Source organism: Macaca mulatta, chromosome 3 (assembly GCF_049350105.2).
Source record: "Macaca mulatta isolate MMU2019108-1 chromosome 3, T2T-MMU8v2.0, whole genome shotgun sequence".
Taxonomy (NCBI): domain Eukaryota; kingdom Metazoa; phylum Chordata; class Mammalia; order Primates; family Cercopithecidae; genus Macaca; species Macaca mulatta.
This window is the reverse complement of record NC_133408.1, coordinates 136,513,437-136,534,174: the sequence shown is the minus strand read 5'-3', so window position 1 is coordinate 136,534,174 and position 20,738 is coordinate 136,513,437. Positions and strand designations below refer to the sequence as shown.

The 20,738-nt window shown below is 32.8% G+C and overlaps 1 protein-coding gene across 1 annotated transcript in view; it reads right to left on the bottom strand.

Moving 5' to 3' along the window:
* PCLO (piccolo presynaptic cytomatrix protein) overlaps positions 1-20,738 on the bottom strand; it is a 400,611-nt gene that overhangs the window by 140,128 nt on the left and 239,745 nt on the right. The window contains exons 7-8 of the mRNA XM_015134174.3: positions 13,379-15,566; positions 7,592-7,728 (exon numbers count right to left, since the gene is read on the bottom strand). Of these exons, the coding sequence (XP_014989660.3) occupies positions 7,592-7,728; positions 13,379-15,566 (2,325 nt within the window). The remainder of the gene's footprint in view (positions 1-7,591; positions 7,729-13,378; positions 15,567-20,738) is intronic.

The following is a 20,738-nucleotide window of genomic DNA, read 5'->3' as shown; positions in this document are numbered from 1 at the left end:
AATGGTTTATTTCAAAGCACATTGATTAAATTAATGGAACATAGTAGGAGATTCTCACACGATGGCAATTTAAACACCTTACATGAACACTATATAATGATATTGCTGGTTCTGAGTTCTTATGGTTTTTGCATTTGTAACCAATGGCTGTTGCAAACTGATTTGTTGTATTTGAAAAATTAATAAGTGCATGCAATAGGTTCTGAAGAATGTTTGTTACTACAGTAGTATGCAGTCAATATTGATGACCTCGGATAGAGAATGTATATGGAAAATGCCAGCTGCTGATTTTGCTCTGGACAGCCTAGGAATGGAAAAGCATTTTTAATTTTCAGCAATTAAGTGGTGCCGGGGAGAAAAAAACAGAGAAGATCCTCCTACTTTGACATCTCTATTATCATAATCAGGATTGCTTTATGTTTATGTTGCTTGATTTATTGTGGCACTGTACTTCTGCTGAGCCCATGTACTAGAAGTTTCATTGTAAACGAGATGCAGAGGCTAATTCTATATAAATAAATAAAGTCTTTGTTCACTTAATACTTTTTAAAATTCAAAGCTTGCATTATTGATAGTGTTATGTCTCCTAGACATTCCTTAGGGTAGAATAAGTAACACTTAAAGCTACTGTTGCAAATCTGAGATTTCAATTCTCATTATTGAGACTTGAATATGAGAATATTATAGATTGCATTATCTGTGTTTCCACCTGGTGAAATGAAGTTTCTGAAACAAAAGTAACTTGCAAAATGCAAACTTGTACTTTATATTTTATGGAACTTTGCTTTCAAAAGAGATTTATGAAATAATGAAAGACAGAAATGGCAAAATATTTACTCTTATCTGTATTAACAGGACTTTATTTGTATGGAATTTTGTATGTACTGTCATAAGAAAATTTTGGACTTAAATTACAACCAAAATAAAGTTAAGATAGATGAAGATTTCATATTACCTATTTTAGAATGTTTAAGAAGTGTGTTTCCAAAAGATGAAACAGAATTTAGGACTAAAGAGGTATACATTTTGTGAAGAAAGTTTCCTTAGAAAACTCTTGTGACCTTAATGTGGCCTAGTATTTCCAGCTGTAAAATTGTTAGGATTCTGGATTTTAAAAATAAAACAGGTATTTTAAAAACTAAAGCTAAAATTTTAGCCTTTAGCTTTTTTTCTCTTTAGGAAAGAATAAGGTTAAGCAGGCCTTAGGTTAACAAAAAATATTCCCTAAACAATAGCGAAATCCTGTTAAATCCAGGAATATTATGTGAATTCTGTAGAGTAAAACAAAAATACTGTTTACTAAATTATAAAAACATTAGGGCAAGTATAATAAGTCAATTCAGATAATTCATGCTAATGTTAACTTTGTAAACCATTGAAAACCTTATTCATATTTGTAATAAGTGCTTACATTTTTCTTTTTCCGTCTCTTGCCTGCTGTTCACTTCTCTCCTGTCTCTCTTTTGTCTGTCTCTCAGTCTGCCTCTCACTCTTTCCTTTCTCTCTGTTACTTTGCCCTCCCCACATCTTTTTCTCCTACTTTCTTTCCTTCTTCTTCCTGTCTTTTCCTTTCCTAATCTGCATTTAAAAATCTTTATTTTGTACTAAAAATAAAATCGTGTGTATCGAAAATTTTGTAACTATTAGGTGTAACTATAGTTTGCTTTGGTACTGCAGATAATTCAGTAAAATTGGATGTTACTTCATTTTATTTCAATCTGTTCTAATCTCAGATACTAGTTAATAATAATTCCAAAACATTATTCTTTCCATTTGGTCAAAAATAAAGTAAGAAAACACAATTTTGTCTTTTAGTATTCTTTCCAATTTTCAGACTGGGGAGATGTTGATGTAATCTCATAGTGAATCTATCACACAGTTTAGAAGAGTCATCATCAGGCTTCCTTATTTTTTTAACAGTTTTATCAAATAGCCACTATTGCCTTTTATTTTATAGTAGAAGGAATGTTGCACATCTTAATTTTCTTGAATATTGCTTTCACAGCATCTCATATCATCTCCTATAGTTTCAGAGACTGTCTACGCTGTCTGCAAGCAGCTTCATAAATCCACTTAATAAATCAGAAACACGCAACTGCCATAATTATGATCAGCATGATCAAAAGTCTATATGTCTTCCATGTATGAATTAGATGTATCAGCTAGATGAATTTCAGTTTTTTAGTAACCACAGAGGGTGAATGTTGAGAGAGTCCTGTAGCAGATGGGGTTATGGGTAGGTGTTGCTACTGCCAACTAAGAGTAGGCACAAAGCCAAGGGGCAGAACTGATGTCAAGTGGTGCTATATTCCTCTCCCCAAGGGGATGGTCTCTGTTATCACTGTCTTTTGGTGATTCCTCATTGATAGGATTACTGCCTATGGGCCTCCCAGAAAGAGGGCTGTTCTTCCCTACCTACAAATATTTCAAAAAGAGTTATTTTCCATAAAGTTCATATGGAACCAAAAAAGAGCCCGCATCTCCAAGACAATCCTAAGTCAAAAGAACAAAGCTGGAGGCATCACGCTACCTGACTTCAAACTCTACTACAAGGCTACAGTAACCAAAACAGCATGGTACTGGTACCAAAACAGAGATATAGACCAATGGAACAGAACAGAGTCCTCAGAAATAATACCACACATCTACAGCCATCTGATCTTTGACAAACCTGAGAGAAACAAGAAATGGGGAAAGGATTCCCTATTTAATAAATGGTGCTGGGAAAATTGGCTAGCCATAAGTAGAAAGCTGAAACTGGATCCTTTCCTTACTCCTTATACGAAAATTAATTCAAGATGGATTAGAGACTTAAATGTTAGACCTAATACCATAAAAATCCTAGAGGAAAACCTAGGTAGTACCATTCAGGACCTAGGCAAGGGCAAACACTTCATGTCTAAAACACGAAAAGCAACGGCAGCAAAAGCCAAAATTGACAAATGGGATCTCATTAAACTAAAGAGCTTCTGCACAGCAAAAGAAACTACCATCAGAGTGAACAGGCAACCTACAGAATGGGAGAACATTTTTGCAATCTACTTATCTGACAAAGGGCTAATATCCAGAACCTACAAAGAACTCAAACAAATTTACAAGAAAAAAACAACGCCATCAAAAAGTGGGCAAAGGATATGAACAGACATTTCTCAAAAGAAGACATGCATACAGCCAACAGACACATGAAAAAATGCTCATCATCACTGGCCATCAGATAAATGCAAATCAAAACCACAATGAGATACCATCTCACACCAGTTAGAATGGCGATCATTAAAAAGTCAGGAAACAACAGGTGCTGGAGAGAATGTGGAGAAATAGGAACACTTTTACACTGTTGGTGGGATTGTAAACTAGTTCAACCATTATGGAAAACAGTATGGCGATTCCTCAAGGATCTAGAACTAGATGTACCATATGACCCAGCCATCCCATTACTGGGTATATACCCAAAGGATTATAAATTATGCTGCTATAAAGACACATGCACACGTATGTTTATTGCAGCACTATTCACAATAGCAAAGACTTGGAATCAACCCAAATGTCCATCAGTGACAGATTGGATTAAGAAAATGTGGCATATATACACCATGGAATACTATGCAGCCATCAAAAAGGATGAGTTTGCGTCCTTTGTAGGGACATGGATGCAGCTGGAAACCATCATTCTTAGCAAACTATCACAAGAACAGAAAACCAAACACCGCATGTTCTCACTCATAGGTGGGAACTGAACAATGAGATCACTTGGACTCGGGAAGGGGAACATCACACACTGGGGCCTATCATGGGGAGGGGGGAGGGGGGAGGGATTGCATTGGGAGTTATACCTGATGTAAATGACAAGTTGATGGGTGCAGCACACCAACATGGCACAAGTATACATATGTAACAAACCTGCACGTTATGCACATGTACCCTACAACTTAAAGTATAATAATAATAAATAAATTAAAAAAAAAGAAGTGAGAAACTATTAAAGCTAATAAAAATATTAATTTAGAAAAAAAAAAGTTATTTTCATGAATCAAGCCTGTATATATAAAGAGCATGTTAACAAAAAGGGAATGAATTGAGCCCTTTACTTCATACACGGAAGACAGATAGCCTTTATGCCCTTTTTGTTAACTTACTGTGTATTCATACAGACATTCACCCATTCCCTCACTGAAATACCACACATTCTAGATGCAGGAGACAGAGTGCCCTGCTGGGTTCCTAGCACTGTACACATATATAACATGGTAGTTGGGATAGAGAGCTGCTGGCTCTCAAGAAGCTCACAGCCCAAGACCTAATACATGGGGTACTATTGGAGCACAAAGGAAGAACACTTACCCCAGATTTCTGGGGAAGTAGGGGTGGTAGTGTCAGGGGAGTCTTCTTGCATGATGGGGCATGTACACGGACACCTGGGTGATGATTAGGGTTTGCCAAGGGATGAGTGGAGGAAAAGTGTCCAAGGAGAGAAAACAGAACATTCGAATTCCTAGAATCAAGAGAAAGAGTGGCTCTTTCATGGGAATTTAATGTACCTCAATCAAGCAGTTGCAGAGGAATTGCAGATGATGTGAGTATAAGTGCAGAAAGCGAAGGGATTTTACAATAGTCAGGAAGTGTTGACCTTTACAACTACCCTGTGAAAGGTATTAGTCTTATTTATAGAGTAAGTGACTAAAGTAAAACTAAAAAATAAGAGATTAGGCTATCTGTGCAATTCACAAAGCAGAGCTGAATTTCTCCTGAAGAAGGCAGAGGTTAAGCATAGATAGATACATAGATAGATAGATACACACACACATACACACATATATAAGAATATATATATATATTTGAAATGAAGCAAATATGGATTTTTAGATTTGGTTTATTTTATAATTAATATGATTGTGTGTCTAATAAAAATTTTCAGAAATATTCTTCTATCCCTCTAATGTTTGTTTTATGCAAATGAGTTTTAAAAGGAGATAAATTAGTGTTTGCATTAGTATTATTGGTTTTATTACTTTTGCCTCCAAAGCATTTTATGAATATGAGTTCTTGTTATGCATATGTTTTCAAATAAAAGCATCTGAGTTTATTAGTACCAAGAGCTCAATATTAGCTTTTTATGATTAGAGATGCAAAGAAGTTAATAACATGAGAATGCCATTTTGTGATTTTCCAAGTCAAAATATAGTTATGATGAGTTAAAGAGGGAGACAGTATTTGAAGATAAATAATAATGCAAAAAGCATGAATTTTGAATTTTATATAATTCAACTCTTGAACTTCACGTAATTAAAATGTATGTTATAGTAGAATCTATTTAGAAAAAAATGATGAAGAAAAACAAATTATTTTCACAAAACTCAGCACATTTGTTACTTATTTGGGAAAGGGAGTGGTTATGATCTGGAAGGGAAATACAGGGGCTTTGGGGACAGGCAATGTTCCTTTTTTTGGCCTGTGTGGCAGTTTTATGGCTGTTCACTTTTAACTAGCTTATAACTTTGCATAGTTGCAGTTTCAGTAGTACATACATAGTTTTTTGTTTGTTTGTTTGTATGTTAGATGTGAAAATGTAAAAAATTACTTTTAGCAAGAATACACATAATTATACTCACCTAACAAGAATCCTTATGTTTCTACTTGAGAAGACATAGCAAGAAATGTATTAAATGATTCTCAAAAATACCTTCTCTGCTTAATTTTGACATTATATTTGTCTATAATTATATATTATTTAAACCATTATTACTATGTACTCAGTAGACCAAAACCATAAATCTGTATGTTAGTAACATAAAATTGAAACAAGAATGTCCTTAAAGATATGAATATTTCATTTACATATTTTTGGGCTGGACACTTTAATATATATCCTTTAAATTACTTTAAATATATCCTCAAAGAATATTAGTTTGATAAATTAGGTGGAAAAGACTATTCTCAGTGCCCATGGAAACAGTAGTGTTGATAATAAATATTCCTGTTTGTTAATTACTAAACAAGCTGCCCTTTTTATGCAGTTGATCTTACTATGATTTTGTTAAAGTATCTGTGTTTTCTTTGACTTGTTCTAGGTTTGTGGAAAACACTAAACTTCAGAGAAGCAAATGAGATGGGTAAGATATAACAAATATTCCATTTTAGAGAGATTCATATAATAAATACATTGAAGGAAGTTATTTTTAACTGACAAATTTGTAGATAAAAGGAGGTAAATTTAAGATTTTAAATGTGCAGAATAATTTTATTAATTTTCTTACTTTCTAGCCAGATCTATTTGATGAGACTTCAAACACAACCACAAATACAATTTTAATAGCAAGACAAGCTAATGAAAGCATAGTTCAATACAGGCTGATATGTTTACATGAAGTAAAAAAAAAACGGAATTATATTGACATTTTAATGGAGGTAAACATAAGCCTAAACAAAATATGTATTAAATATATAAAAAACTAAAGACAGAAATTTATAGTAGAGAGGAATTCTAAGATTTCTAGAAAATATGATAGCATATACAAAAACAGAACAAAATTCTAAGAAAAAATTCTGTTTAATAGGTAGAAATTTGCCTATGAAAACTTAAATTGCTTAGAAAGAAATCAAATCTAAGAGTATAGACAATGTATTTTAGACAGTACTTATAAATGTCAAAGCCTTGTTTTCTTTTATACCTCAAAATGACAAACACTGAATTAAATTATAGTAAGTCTATATGGATCTTCTCAGTTGTTCAAAATATGGTTGTTTTCTATATCAATGAATCACTAAACAGGATGATTTAGGAGCTAATGTAAATAAGTCAACTATTTATTTTGGATATTTTAATAATCATAATGAGTATACAACCTGCAAATATCTGATCTGGTAAGGCAATTGATTTAAGGCCACTTGGCTTACGTGAAGGTTCTCCTTCAATTCACTCAACTCTTAATCTCGTAGATGTATTTCAAAATTCAATTCAAACATCACCTCATTTGCTCAAAAGTGAGTAAGATCATGAATTTTGGTGTCATATTTAATTGTGAAATTTACCTCTAAGTTTCAATTTCTTCATCTATAAGAATACACTGATTAGTAATATCTACTTTATGTGAGTTGTTCTGTATATAAAATTCAAAAATACATAAAAAAACAGCTAATATTTCCATGCAATAGATCCACTAAAATATCAGCTTCCTTTATCCCCCAGGTTAAGCCTTCTTTCTATCCCAGCTCACTTGGTTTGGCCATCCTCTCACTTGTTCTTAGCATCTGAACAAGCATTGAAAATTACCCAAATCCATTTCACCCAGTCACTTGTAAGCTCTCAGAGCTCCATATATTCTTGTTGTATAGCTGTGCTGGATATGTTATTCAGACTTAATAATGTCTGTTGGAGGAATCAATCACTTAAATTGGTAGAAGTATCACAGTCCAATTTCAATGAGTCATAGCTGATGAAGCAAGCTGTGTTACTCCTTTATGTTATTGGAAAAAAAAATTGTGAAATTAATGGACAAATATCTCATTCCTTTTAGGACAACTAAGACCATTCTAACATAGAAGTGAGTCTTTTTTGATAAATCTAAAAGAAATTGCTAAATATAGCACTTACTTGTTCTTGATGCTGGCTGAGTGGTCTAGAGTGGACCAATCTTTCTGGCAGTTTTCGTTCCAGACAATGTCCATTTTCCAGACGAGACTCCCTGGGTTTATCAAACCAATCTGTTTCCTCACGACGCAGATGATAGGCTTTGGACACCAAGGAAACATCATACATTGCAACGGCAAGTAATATAGATGATTGAGGGCAGCAGATGTTCTGTAGTACTAGCATGCACTAGGCTTGTTAACCATACATGCATTTCAAACACATTTCCCATTAGGACTAGAAAAATTATTTTTGTTATTATATCAAAAATCAAATTATGTCAAAAATTTTAAACCATAGAATAGCCTAGAAAAAATGACGCACACAGATGTTCACAATCTCAGAGCAAAACAAAACAAAATCAAATTTCAAATCAAGAGAAAAAAGAAATTTAGATCGTGATAAAATAATGAACAAGTGATCATTCTTCAAAAGGATCATTCTACTTAACCTCAGCCCATCAGTTCCCACATCCACACATTCTCTCCCATACTCTACCCACAACCCACTAGTAAAAAAAAAAAAAATTTAAGATGGGTTGGTGGGTGCAGCAAACTACCATGGCACATGTATACCTATGTAACAAACCTGCACGTTCTGCACATGTATCCCAGAACGTAAAGTATAACAAAAAATGAAAACAAAAAAGGATTCCTTGTGTATGGAAGTTTCTGTCACTTTCCCACCATTACATCAATCCAGTGCCAATAGGTTGTTGCTGGCTTTAACATTATTTTTTGAAAATATGACATTTCTATGACATTCACAACGAACAAAAACATTTGTTTCTAAGAGAATTCTGGTGTTATTGTTAGGAACATGTGCGCCATGATTACTTAGTAGCCTAATATTAAAAATATCTCTTTTATAATTGTTAAATAAAAATAAAATGATTATTTTTTGAAGAGAAGCACTGATTTAGAAGATAGATTGACGAGTTGGTTGCATGCTTTTTATACTTACACTGTGACAAAATTTCACAGCATACTTTTTTGAAAATGCAACTATATTTAAGGTACATAATTATTATTTTAAATTAAATTTCATTCATTAGTATTTCATAGGTCTTTTCAAGATATTCTATAATGACTGAACATCTTATTTTCCCTAATATACAGAATTTGCCTTTTAATAAATTGTTTTATTCTTTGTAAAAGAATCTCTAATTAACAGTCTCTGGAAATACTCTGTTGTTTCCTAAACAGTAGAAGGAACAACGCTTCTCAAGTGCTTATCCTTTGTTGATGATGCTTAGATTAGTTGATGATGTTGTCAACCTCTACTTTCCTAAACTCCAGCTTCTAGAAGGTCATACAATATACTTTTATTTTTCTAACTGCATTCCTGACTATCATCTTTTCCAAAACCTCCTCCCAATCTTTTCCCCTAGGCCATTTCCATCATTTCATTGCTGCTGGGACTGGCAAACCCACAGCATATGTACTACTAGTCACCTCTATACCTCCTGTGGTCAACACTGCTACTTAACCACAGCATTTCCCTCCCATAACATAAAACAAGCAATGATGTGTCATGGGTTCATCAGTCTTAGATTTCAGAAAATACATTAATACTTATCTGTTTTGTGATTGCATACGTACTTGACTGATCTCACCTATTCTAAGCTGCTTAAAGGCAAGGCTCATATTGTCCTTTTTTTTCCCCCTTCCCTCAATACTAAAATCAATGCCCTGCCTAAGGCATAACATCGAATAAATATTGGCATGAATGAAGCACAGGATTAGTCATCAACTAGAAAAAGTAGTTAACATCCTAATTATGATAAACACATTTAAAAATAAATGTTAATTTGTCCTTTGAACCTCATTGATGCAGATATTTTTCACAATCTACTCAATAATTATGGTTTTCCAAAGTCTTAATTTGAAACCAAGTGACTGAACTTACCAAGAAATTTAGTGTAATAGACATTTGACAAGTAAATACAAAACAAATTCATTATTTAATCATTCATCTCTTAAAATTTATTTGATTATTCTCAGTGACATTGACACTACTTTTGTCTTACTTCTTATAGGATTTTATAGATTTCTCATGAAAATAGAAAAATAATTTATACTTATTTTAATAAATTAATATCCTTTATAATGTAGTACATGATTTCATTTGAATGTATAACTTTCTTAATTGCATTTGAAATACAATTCTTTAAAATGTGTGTTTTGTTTGGCTGTGTCTATAGAAATAAAGTAGAAGTTCAACCTGACCCAAATTCTGTCAATTTATTGCCAATAATTCTGATTATGTATTTTGATTTTCTGTTATTTTTTATAATAACACTATGTGTAACTGAATAAGGATGACTATCATCTGTTGCACAGGAGTTTATAATCAACCAACAGCAAGTAGATGAAATCAATCTGCTTTTGTATTGAATTTTGTTTTCATTGTTTAGAACCAGTTGTATATAAATGTTAATTGTTTATAACTGTCTCACCTTTCATGGTAAAATCTAAGTGAAAAAGTAAATTTTATAACAAAAATATTCTGAATTAGTTCAAATCATTTGAAGGAGATTAACAATATCTTTTTTTAAAACTTGGCATTATTTTCTTGAATTCTTAAAAGTAATATACGAATAAGTTATTTCTGGATCTAGTACTGTCCACAGGCTACAGTTACATAAATAGTTTAATTCTTCTCATATTGGTCAAATATATATACTTTTAAAAAGACTGTATATATTGGAGGACATGAGATGAATTACATTTTTTTTTTCTTTTTGAGACGAAGTCTCACTCTGTCGCCAGGCTGGAGTGCAGTGGCGCGATCTCAACTCACTGCAACCTCCACCTTCTGGGTTCAAACGATTCTCCTGCCTCAGGCTCCCAAGTAGCTGGGACTACAGGTGTGCGCCACCATGCCCAGCTATTGTTTGTATTTTTAGTAGAGACGGGGTTTCACCATGTTGGCCAGGATGGCTCGATCTTTTGACCTCATGATCCATTCGCCTGAGCCTCCCAAAGTGCTAGGATTACAGGCATGAGCCACCATGTCCAGCCTGTTTCTAGCTTGCCTCAAGCTAAAAATATTAATAAATATTAAGCAACATAAACTGTCTATATAGATTTTTCCTCAAGAAAGATATTTCAACATCAACGAGTCTTTTAGAGTATATTAATGACTGTCTTATATCCTATAACTTACAGAGTTTAATTGAATTTGGAAAAGCACACAACAAATAGTTTGAAAGCAATTAAATTTGTTTTGTTCACAGGATACTAAATAACCTGTAGAATGTTATACTGTTCAAAGTTATCTTAGTACATTCAAATATAGATATAGCATATATTTGCTAAAAATCTGTTAAAAATTCCTAATACTTCATGAGTTAATAAATGTTGGGAATTATTGATTGGAAAAAAAAGTAGTTTCTATTTTTTTTAAATACTAAAGGAATTCAAGATTTCAAACGAAAAGTAGACCATTACTCATTAGAAGAAAAATAGTATGTTTATGTGATATATAAACAAAGAAAATATATAACATTTTACTACATACATCATTTAGAAGTAACCACTACAATTCACACACATACCATTACATATATAAGTCATATATAATTGTTATAGTTTTCCTGCCCAAATTTACATCAACATAATCTTTATGAATGATTTCCTTGTCTGCTTAATTTAAAAATATTTTTTAGTTTAATTTCATTTAAATTTTAATCGCTTTACTTATTTGGCATCATCTTTACACACTTCATAATTTTATATGCTGCATGGTATCTCATCCTCTATTTTATCAAAATAATGTTTTTCACACAGTCTTTGATGATTATGACCTATACATCATTCAAACATATAAAAGGGAAATAGAATATTCTGTTATTTTTATATGGCTGTACACATAAGAAAATGCCATATATCAGGATATATAGAAACATCTAAATATCTGGCAGCACGTGGACAGAATATATATGATGATAAATCAATTTGTCAAACTCTCTTTAGACATATGCTCATCATGTACACACCATCTTAAGGCATTTTGTTATGCCATAGACCCTCTAGGGGTTTTGTTTGATTATGTTATTTTATAAACATGACTATTGAACAATCTCTTTACTCTTCTGCAATTGTCATTTTTTAAGTATAAAATGTTTATAAAATGTGGATTGTAAAAAGTAAGGAAATATTAAAGACTGTTTCCACATAATATCACAATTCCTGCTATGTACATTTATTCAAATAATCATCTAAATAAAGAACCCACAAATTGAGTATTTTATTCAATTAACTAATTGTCAATAAAAATGGTCAATCCAATAGCCTGTAGAGATGAAAACAAATCAGAAAATGACTAATCTATTTGAACTTCACAAACAAAAGCAGTTTGTCCTCCTTCAGATACAGCGATTACTTTAGTTCAATAAAAAATCTATTAAAATTCAGGTTTGAATTTCTAAGATCCTATTCATCTAGACAAAGATGTAGGAAAAAATTCCTTTTCACAAAAATGTGTATTTTCCCGTGAGTCCTCAAGAAAGATGTTAGGTTTGAAAGGGGAGATGTTCATGTTAGCTTAGTTCTTTGGAGTCTCTAAAGGAAGGAAATAATAACGCTTTTATTTGATCAAACATATATTATTTCCAGAACTCCATCTACATCTACATTCAAATGTAAATGAAAGAAGGTGAAAAAAAAGAGGACCAAGAGTCAAGAGTCATGAATCCTCTTGGTATAGGCTAGCCTCTTCACACCTTTGTATCATTTCTCCCTCTTCTTCAATCCCAGACTTGGACTACATAATTTTCAAAAATGTTTATGGTTGTGTATCTTTAAAAACAGAGCTACTTAAAATGAGTTTTTAGTTAAGCATTTACTGTATTAAAGCACTTGTTTAACATGGAATTCTAGCAAGTCAATTTAGGGCGAAAACATGGGATGATACAAACAAAACAAAACAAAACAAAACCCAAGAAACCAAAGGAAAAGGCTAAATGGGCAAACCAGGAAAGTTTGAACTCTAATAAACTAAAATCACAAAAGAAGTTTACAAGGTTTCAATTTTAAAGAATACTTCATACATACTAATACAATTATTTATTTTCATGTCTTATTTAGTACTAAACTTCCTAGCATATAATGCAAAATTACAAATTTGTAAATAATAGTATTCATAATGAGAAAGATAAAACAGAAATCTTTTATTTAAGAAAAATAACAAAATTCTACATTATACTAACATCAAGAACTTATACAAAAGTTCTCAAAAATAGAACATCTTCTGAACTAATGAACACTGATCTCATAAAGATGCCATAAATGATTTTCTATTACAAAGTCTATCAGAATAGTATTTCATGGCTCTAAACTTTAATAATTCCAGAAACTGAAAGAAACTGATCAGTAACTTTTAAAATGTATTTTAAAAAATGAAAGAAACATACAATGAAAAACTTTTCAACTATGGATTTATAGGATGACCATATTTTATTGACAGAATTATTTGATAATGGTTTTAGAAAAGCAGACACCAAACAAATCAAGCAAACAATCAAGAAACAGAACAATAAAGGAATAAACTAAAACTAAATAAAGAAAAGCATGCTATAGAATCTATACACAAGATAAAATTTCCATTTACAAAAAATAAAATTGAAGTAAACATGCAAAAGACACACCAAGAAAAGTAGGATACATCTCTGCAGAAGGGAAATTAAACATGCAGAAAAATAAGAGTTTGAGTTTTGAGAGTAACAGGGTAGTTTGAGGCCCAATTTACCTTCACTGTCTGACATGGCATGTTGGAAGTCATCCATGATGAAGGCTATGTCACGGTCATAGCCTCGAGTCCGTGATTCTTCCCTCATGTGTTGCTGAACTTCAGGCAATGAGTGGCTTGATCCAAACTGATCCCTGGTGTCTGCAGATATTGGTGGCAGGGGTCCAGCTGCAGCCCTGGCCATTCCCATTGGCTGGCCAACAGGACTGAGTGGGCTTTCTTCTTCAGAATTCTGGGCCACAATTGGTATTCTTCCTCTACTTTGACTAATTGGCAAACTGGTCGGCTTAGTTCTGGCAGAGGATGATGCGTGACTAAATGAAACATCTAGAGCTTCAGCCTCTTGAGCTTTCAGTCTTAGGGAAGAGCTAGAAGAATCCCTTTTAATTGATAAATCAAGCCCATAGACAGAGGAAGGTCTGGAGGAGGGTCTGGACCTGCTGCCACTACTGTATGGCTTATCTGCTTCATCCTGCAAAGCTGAGCGTATGGTATTTCCTAATGTGCCTAGTCCTGTGCCAAGAGAGGATCCCATAAATTTCTGTTGGTCTGTAATATTTTTTCTGAGGCCAAAAGTGATGTCATCTTGAAGAAGCCTTGCCCTAGAGGAAATGCCACCAATAGATGAAGTGCTAGAAGTCATATAGCTTGAATAGTCAGGTTCAAGGTCTCTACTTTCTTGAATAGGTGAAAATTTTGACATTTTAGGGTCAATTAGTGATTTCTTATGCTTTGACTGCTTTTGATAAAGTATGGCTGCTGGCAGTTGTTTTGCTGCTTGCTTTTCAAGTGTGAGTCTACTGATGCTATACTTCTCAGATTTTGGAAAATGTCTATAGCTAGTATCAGCATGGTAATAATGAGAAAGACCAGCGAGGTGATCTAAGCTCTCTGTCCCTCGACGAAATTCCTGTTTAATCTGATGTTTCAGAAGCTTTAACTCATAAGGATCCTCCATTGGGTCTTCCTCTGCCTTCACATAACTATGCAATCTAGAGGAAGACTGTAAAGGTGCTAGGAAATCTGTCACTTCTTGAGACCGGCGTGTCTCAGTGGTTCGAAGGAGACGGTCTGTTTTTGACAGATCCTTTTCATGAAGGCTAAATGCGGTGCTTAACGCCGCTGTTCCTTTGGTGATCTCTCCAATGTCGTCAATTAGGACATAATTTCGTGGAGTATGGTGATCAATATCTGCATAGAAAGAATCTGCGGATATGCTTGATATTGGACTGCTTGCCATGCTACTTCTTTCCTCTAAACCTATTCTCAAGTCTAAACTATTGTACTTACTACCAAGATGGGAAACAGCATATGTGTTATCAGTAGAAACAGGTGCTATCATAAGGGGTTGGTTGCGAATCACTTCATAGTTTGAGGTTATCTTGGGCTCCAAATATAATGTAGTTTGCCGTGGCTTCTGTTGTATCACCATCATCTGTGAAGGTAACTGATAAGAAGGCTGTGGGGTTGGCGTAGGTTGAGCTTGAGGTGTGAAGGACATTGTTGCCACAGCTTGGAATGTTGGCTGAGTCTGATAAGGTGAAACTTGCTGATGGTACAAAGTTTGTTGCTGAAAATGAGATTGTTGGGTGTATGAGGTGGGTGCTTGGGTAGGAAGAGCAGGGGAAGAGTATTGGTATTGTGTGTAAGGACTTGTCGGAGGAACTAGTTGAGATTCTGTTTGGGTTTGTGGTGGTATAAACTGGCTGAATTCAGTTTGGGGAGCAGTTCTTGGTCGCTCAATGCCATGCTGACTTTCTATTCGGGCTGGTCTTGTGCTACTTACTTCACTGTCAGACATGTAATCACGATCCTCAGCTACTCCCTGGAGGTAAGCTCGTTCTCTCTTTTCTCTCTCCTTTAATAATGCCTCTTTCCTCCTGTTAATTCCCATTTCCAGGTATCGTAGCTTGGCATCAATCTCCTTTTCTTCTTCATCAAGCTCTGCTTGTTTCTTTCTAAGCTTTGCAGATTCCCTTTCCACAAGATCAAGCTCTCTGTCTATGTCCTGGAGAATCTTGGCTCGTGCCATTGTGTTGGTTCTGCAGATCCTTCTCCTGGAAACTGTGCCCATTGTGCTGAATGTGGATTGAGTTCCTGTGGAAATCTCCTCAGGAGGTGGATTTGGCAGAGTTCTTTTAACTTTTTTCTGGGCTCCAGAGGGTGTCATGGTTTGAGAACCTTTAGTCTATAATCAAGTAAACAAAATATAGTACTTTATTATAAAGAAAAATAAAATAAAAACCAAATCAACTTCCATGAATTATATTTAATAAAAATGATTTCCCATATGATTTTGCTATCACAGCATGATAAAATAAAATATATACATATAATTTCAAATACTGGTCACCAATACAATTAACTGAAAAATAATATTTTAAATAAATTGGTTAATTGTAACTCCTATAACATTAGCAGTTATAAAAACTCATTTTTCATCTAAATTAATATACATAAGATTATTTACTGAATCTATTTCCCAAGTGTTTTGTTAACCATCTAAAATTTAAATTACATTTGTTGAAGATGTTCATTTACCATGTGACATTGATATTACGCCTATCTTCTCATTCCTACTTTTGACCCCTGGAGTGGTTGTCATTCCTATTTTTTAAATTACATCTTCAAATTATCTAATACTTTTTTTTTTTTTCCTAAAAAAGGGATAGTCTGGACTAATTTTCTATTTAATATTTCAAGATTTTCATGACTATTTGGATCTTATGTTTTCTTTGACTTTATTATCCTGCAGTACAGTTTCTTTTTAATACTCTAGTAACTTCCATGTGAAGCAAAAATAACTGACCAATAAAAATCCACTGGCACCTTTTAAAAAATCAGATAAAAGTATAAAGTTGGTGAGTTTTCAGATATTTTTCATTTTATTTGGTTAATTTGTCATAAACTTGCTTTCTAAGAATTGAAGGTCTTGAGAATCATACAATTTTAGAATATCAAAAGACATGAGAGATTGCTTTGAGCACTTATAGTTAAAATAAACTGATGTACTCAAAGTTACCTAAGTGTTCAGTGGCACATTTACAACTAGATCTCAGGTCTTTTGCTATCCAGTTGCATATTCTTTAAAAGATGATTTCTTTTCTTTTCTTTCTATTGTAATCCAAATACATTAATTCTCCAATTTTTCCCCAGTCACCAAATATTGAGGGCAGAAAACAGAAAAAGTAAGAGTCTATAAATGTTGTACCTGAAAATTGTACCTTATTAATTAGATCACATTTTTCCAAGACTCTGTACTTTCATTGCCTTTTAATTATTTCCAAATTCAATTTCCTTGATAGTTTTTGTCTGTTTTCTGTTATCATATTTCTGCTCCCGTCATGTAACCCCACTATTTGTTCCCTTAATAGACATCATAATATGAAACAAAATCTTAAATGTTTATTGAAGTTTATGTGTTTCTAAAATTTAAAATATTTGGATGGAAATGAATAAAGGTTATGAATCTTTGAAATAAGGTAAAGTGACTTTGGTGCAGTAGTTTGTTTTTCCTCATAGAGCAATCCCAAGGTATATGGGGTATTGAAGTTCCCAAGGCAGCTGTTTGACATGTCATTTATTTCTTCCTACTCATCCTCAATTCTTTTCATTTTATAAAACACTCACAATTAAGTCACAGAATTGTTATAAAGATCAAGTGAGACAACTATGTAAAATACTTATTTCACATTACAGGTACCCATTAATATCAGTTCCTTTAAAAGTCTCTGTATTTCTATAGAAAACTATGGTTTCTTGATTAACCCACATTCTAGATCTCTACATTTTTTTTTCACTTGTAAAAAAGTGCACATGTAACATGTTGAATATCAATGGGCCATAATTAAATGGTAATAAAATAAAAATTAAGATTCTACAATAATTTTCTTGATATTTTTCAAAAATATTAACATGGATATGTCATGTTTTTTAAAAAGTTGTTCCACAACAACATCTTCAGTCCTCTGATTATAATGTTGTTCAACAGGAGGCTAAAAACTACATACTATTTGTTTTTTCTTACTATGTATGTGGTAGATCTGGTATATGCATAAGAATTTGAAAATTTAAAATGTTTACCTATTCTACATGATTACGATTATGAAATGGTTTGACAAAAGGGTATTTAATTGTGTTACTCAAGATTGTGATGCCTAACAAAGATGCAATAAAAAGAGAATATGAAACGAAAAATATGACCAATCTTTTATTCTAATGTTTGGTGACTATCAGAAGTTTTAAATATAACCACTGATAACATTTTCATAGTCCAAATAACTTAATAATGGTTGAAAATTCAAGTCCCAAAGAAGCCCAGAGTAGAAGCTATATTTGAACTTGGAAGTCACTTCTTTTCAAAATGCACATTACAAATAATTATATATTGTACGCATCTGTAAGGTAGGCTTGCACTTCTTGCGCTTAGGCGAGAAAAAAGAGAGCAAATACCGACCAATCACTATACTTGTCATATGCTCTTATGTGTTGATGGGTGCAGCAAACCAACATGGCATGTGTATACCTAAATAACAAACCTGCACATTCTGCACATGTATCCCAGAACTTAAAGTATAATTTTAAAAAAAGAGAAAAAATTATAGGTCATATCAGGAAAGTTTTACTGGGAATGAAAATGGAGGATTACTTGACTATTGCAAAGGCTATAACCCAAAAGCCTACGGGAGCCAGAAGGTAATGGAGTGAATGTGTTGACCTGAGAATTTAAGTTCCATCTGTCAAGGCTGGCTCCAGAATATTGTTGCCATGAAGAAATAGAGACCCAGTGTGATGAGATCTGTTTCATTCAAGAGAAGTAGGAAATCCATATTTTTAAATTTTGGTCTCTATTTTAAATGGTTTTAAAACATAGTTCAGCCCAAAGAAACCAAGGCTTTTAGCTGCACTGACAGTTTGAAATAAATCTTTGTTCTAAAGAAGAGATTTATTTCTTTAGAAATAAAGAAATAAATGGATGCCCACTGAGAAACCATTAGAGGATGAAACAGCATTAATGGCTAGTTGAGAGAAAGCAATAGATTTTAAACAATGAAGGAGGATGTGGGAAGAATACAAGAGCCCTAAAGAAAAACTTCAGTCCTTTATTAGAGTTTTCTGTCATCATTTGGTTAAATTGTAATTATGATCATTCATGAATTTTCCTCCAGAGCATAAATTTTCTTTTAGATTTTCCCTAAAATACATAACTCTTCAATTCACTTAGACAGATATTTATTAAATGTCTCTTCGCTTCAAAGCACTTTGCTAGGCACACTTACACAAAGAGGATCCAAACTATAGAACCATTAGAACCCCACAGATTTAAATTTAAGCATGTCTGTGAGGGGTGTGTACTATGTTTTAGGACTGTTAGTATCACTTAAGAGGGCAGACAGATATATAATAAAGAATTTGAAGTAATGTCTTACCAACTTATAATTCAAAAAGAACTGACTCTGACAAAGACAATAAAAACTTCTCAACTAAGTATTTAATTCTAATTAAAAAAACCTCTCAACTAGGTATTTATTTCTAATTAAATCAATATAACATGAAATAAGAGTTCAGAACTCCAAATACAGAGATAAAAGCAATACAATATTATTTATTTTAAAAAGATCAACATTGCATAAAGAAAGTTTATTATGATTAAAGATGATGTAGCTGGAAGCCATGACTAAAGATGAGACAAGACAGTCTAGAAAAAAACTTGTTATTTACTATGGATTTCTGTGTTGACCAGCTCTTAAAAGTTGTTTTCATATAGATCTGGTGCCTTTAATCTAGAAAACAAATCATACTAAATATACTGGATATATAAATTTAAAATATTTTAAAATAGCTGTGAAAATAGACAAAGAGAGAAGAACAAAAAAACCATAATGATAAAATAAAGGTTGAAGAAAGACTGGGAAAAAATCACCAACTGTAGATTGCAACATCAATGAGGTAATCAAGCTAACAAGCAAATAACTTTCAGGATAAGGTTTGCTGTCCAAAGTAATTTTAAAGAACATTTTCCTTAGGAATGTTAATTTATATAATGCAATTTATATCATTTCTATATGGCAAAGGAAAGGAACTTTTGCTTGTTTTGGAGTGTCAAGAATATTAATGAAAATAATAAGTAAAGTACCTAGACACATTATCCTAAGTGACTTAAATATATGTATATGCATTAATTCATTGTCAAAATTCTCTGAGCTCAACATGAGGATGATAAAAGAAGGATCTGTAGTTTTTTTAAACATTGAAAAAACTAAAAATACATAGGGGCTATTGTTTAAAGTCCTAGATGCTAGACCAAAATTATTCATCCAGTATTATATATAATAAATATGAAAACATTCAATTTATTGATGTATTCAAATAGTTGTTAAGTATAATTCTAAAATGCATTGCTCTAGATGCTAAAGGCATAGATACAAGAGACACTAGATGGAACAAATCTACACTTTGCCCACAAATAACTAATAAATTATGAATATTTTTTGGGAAATTGTTGTTTGAAGAAACTACCTCACTATACTGCCCAAAGCAACGTATAGATTCGATGGTATTTCTATCAAACTACCAACAACATTTTCCACAGAATTATAAAAAACTATTCTAAAATTCATGTGGAACCAAAAAATTGCCCAAATAGCTAAAACAATCCTAAGCAAAAACAAACAAACACAAAGCTAGAGGCATCATACTATCCAACTTTTTAAAACTTTACTACAAGGTTATATTAAACAAAACAGCATGAAACTGGTACAAAAACAGACACATACAACAATGGAACAGAATATAGAACCCAGAAATAAAGTTGCACACCTACAACCATCTGATCTTCAACAAAGCTGATGATAACTAGAAAAGGAGAAACGACTCCTTATTCAATAAATGGTGCTAGGACAACTGGTTACCCACATGCCAAAGATTGAAACTGGACCATTTCCTTACACCACATACAGGAATCAACTCAAGGTGGTGTGAAAACTTGAATGTAAAACCTACAACTATAACAACCTTAGAAGAAAACCTAGGAAATGCAATTCTGAACATGAGACTTGGCAAAGATTTCTTGAAGACGACTCTGAAAGCAATTGTAGTGAGAACAAAAGTGGACAAGTGGAATCTAATTAAAGAGATTCTGCACAACAACAACAACAAAAAAACAAAAAACAAAAAAACAAAAAAACAAAAAAACTATCAACAGAGTGACAGAAAATCTATAAAATTGGAGAAAATATCTGCACACTATACATTTGACAAAGGTCTATTATCCAGAAACTGTAAGGCACTTAAAAAAAAAAAAACCCACAAACAATCTGATTAAAATGGGCAAAGGGCACAAGTAGACATTTCTCAAAAG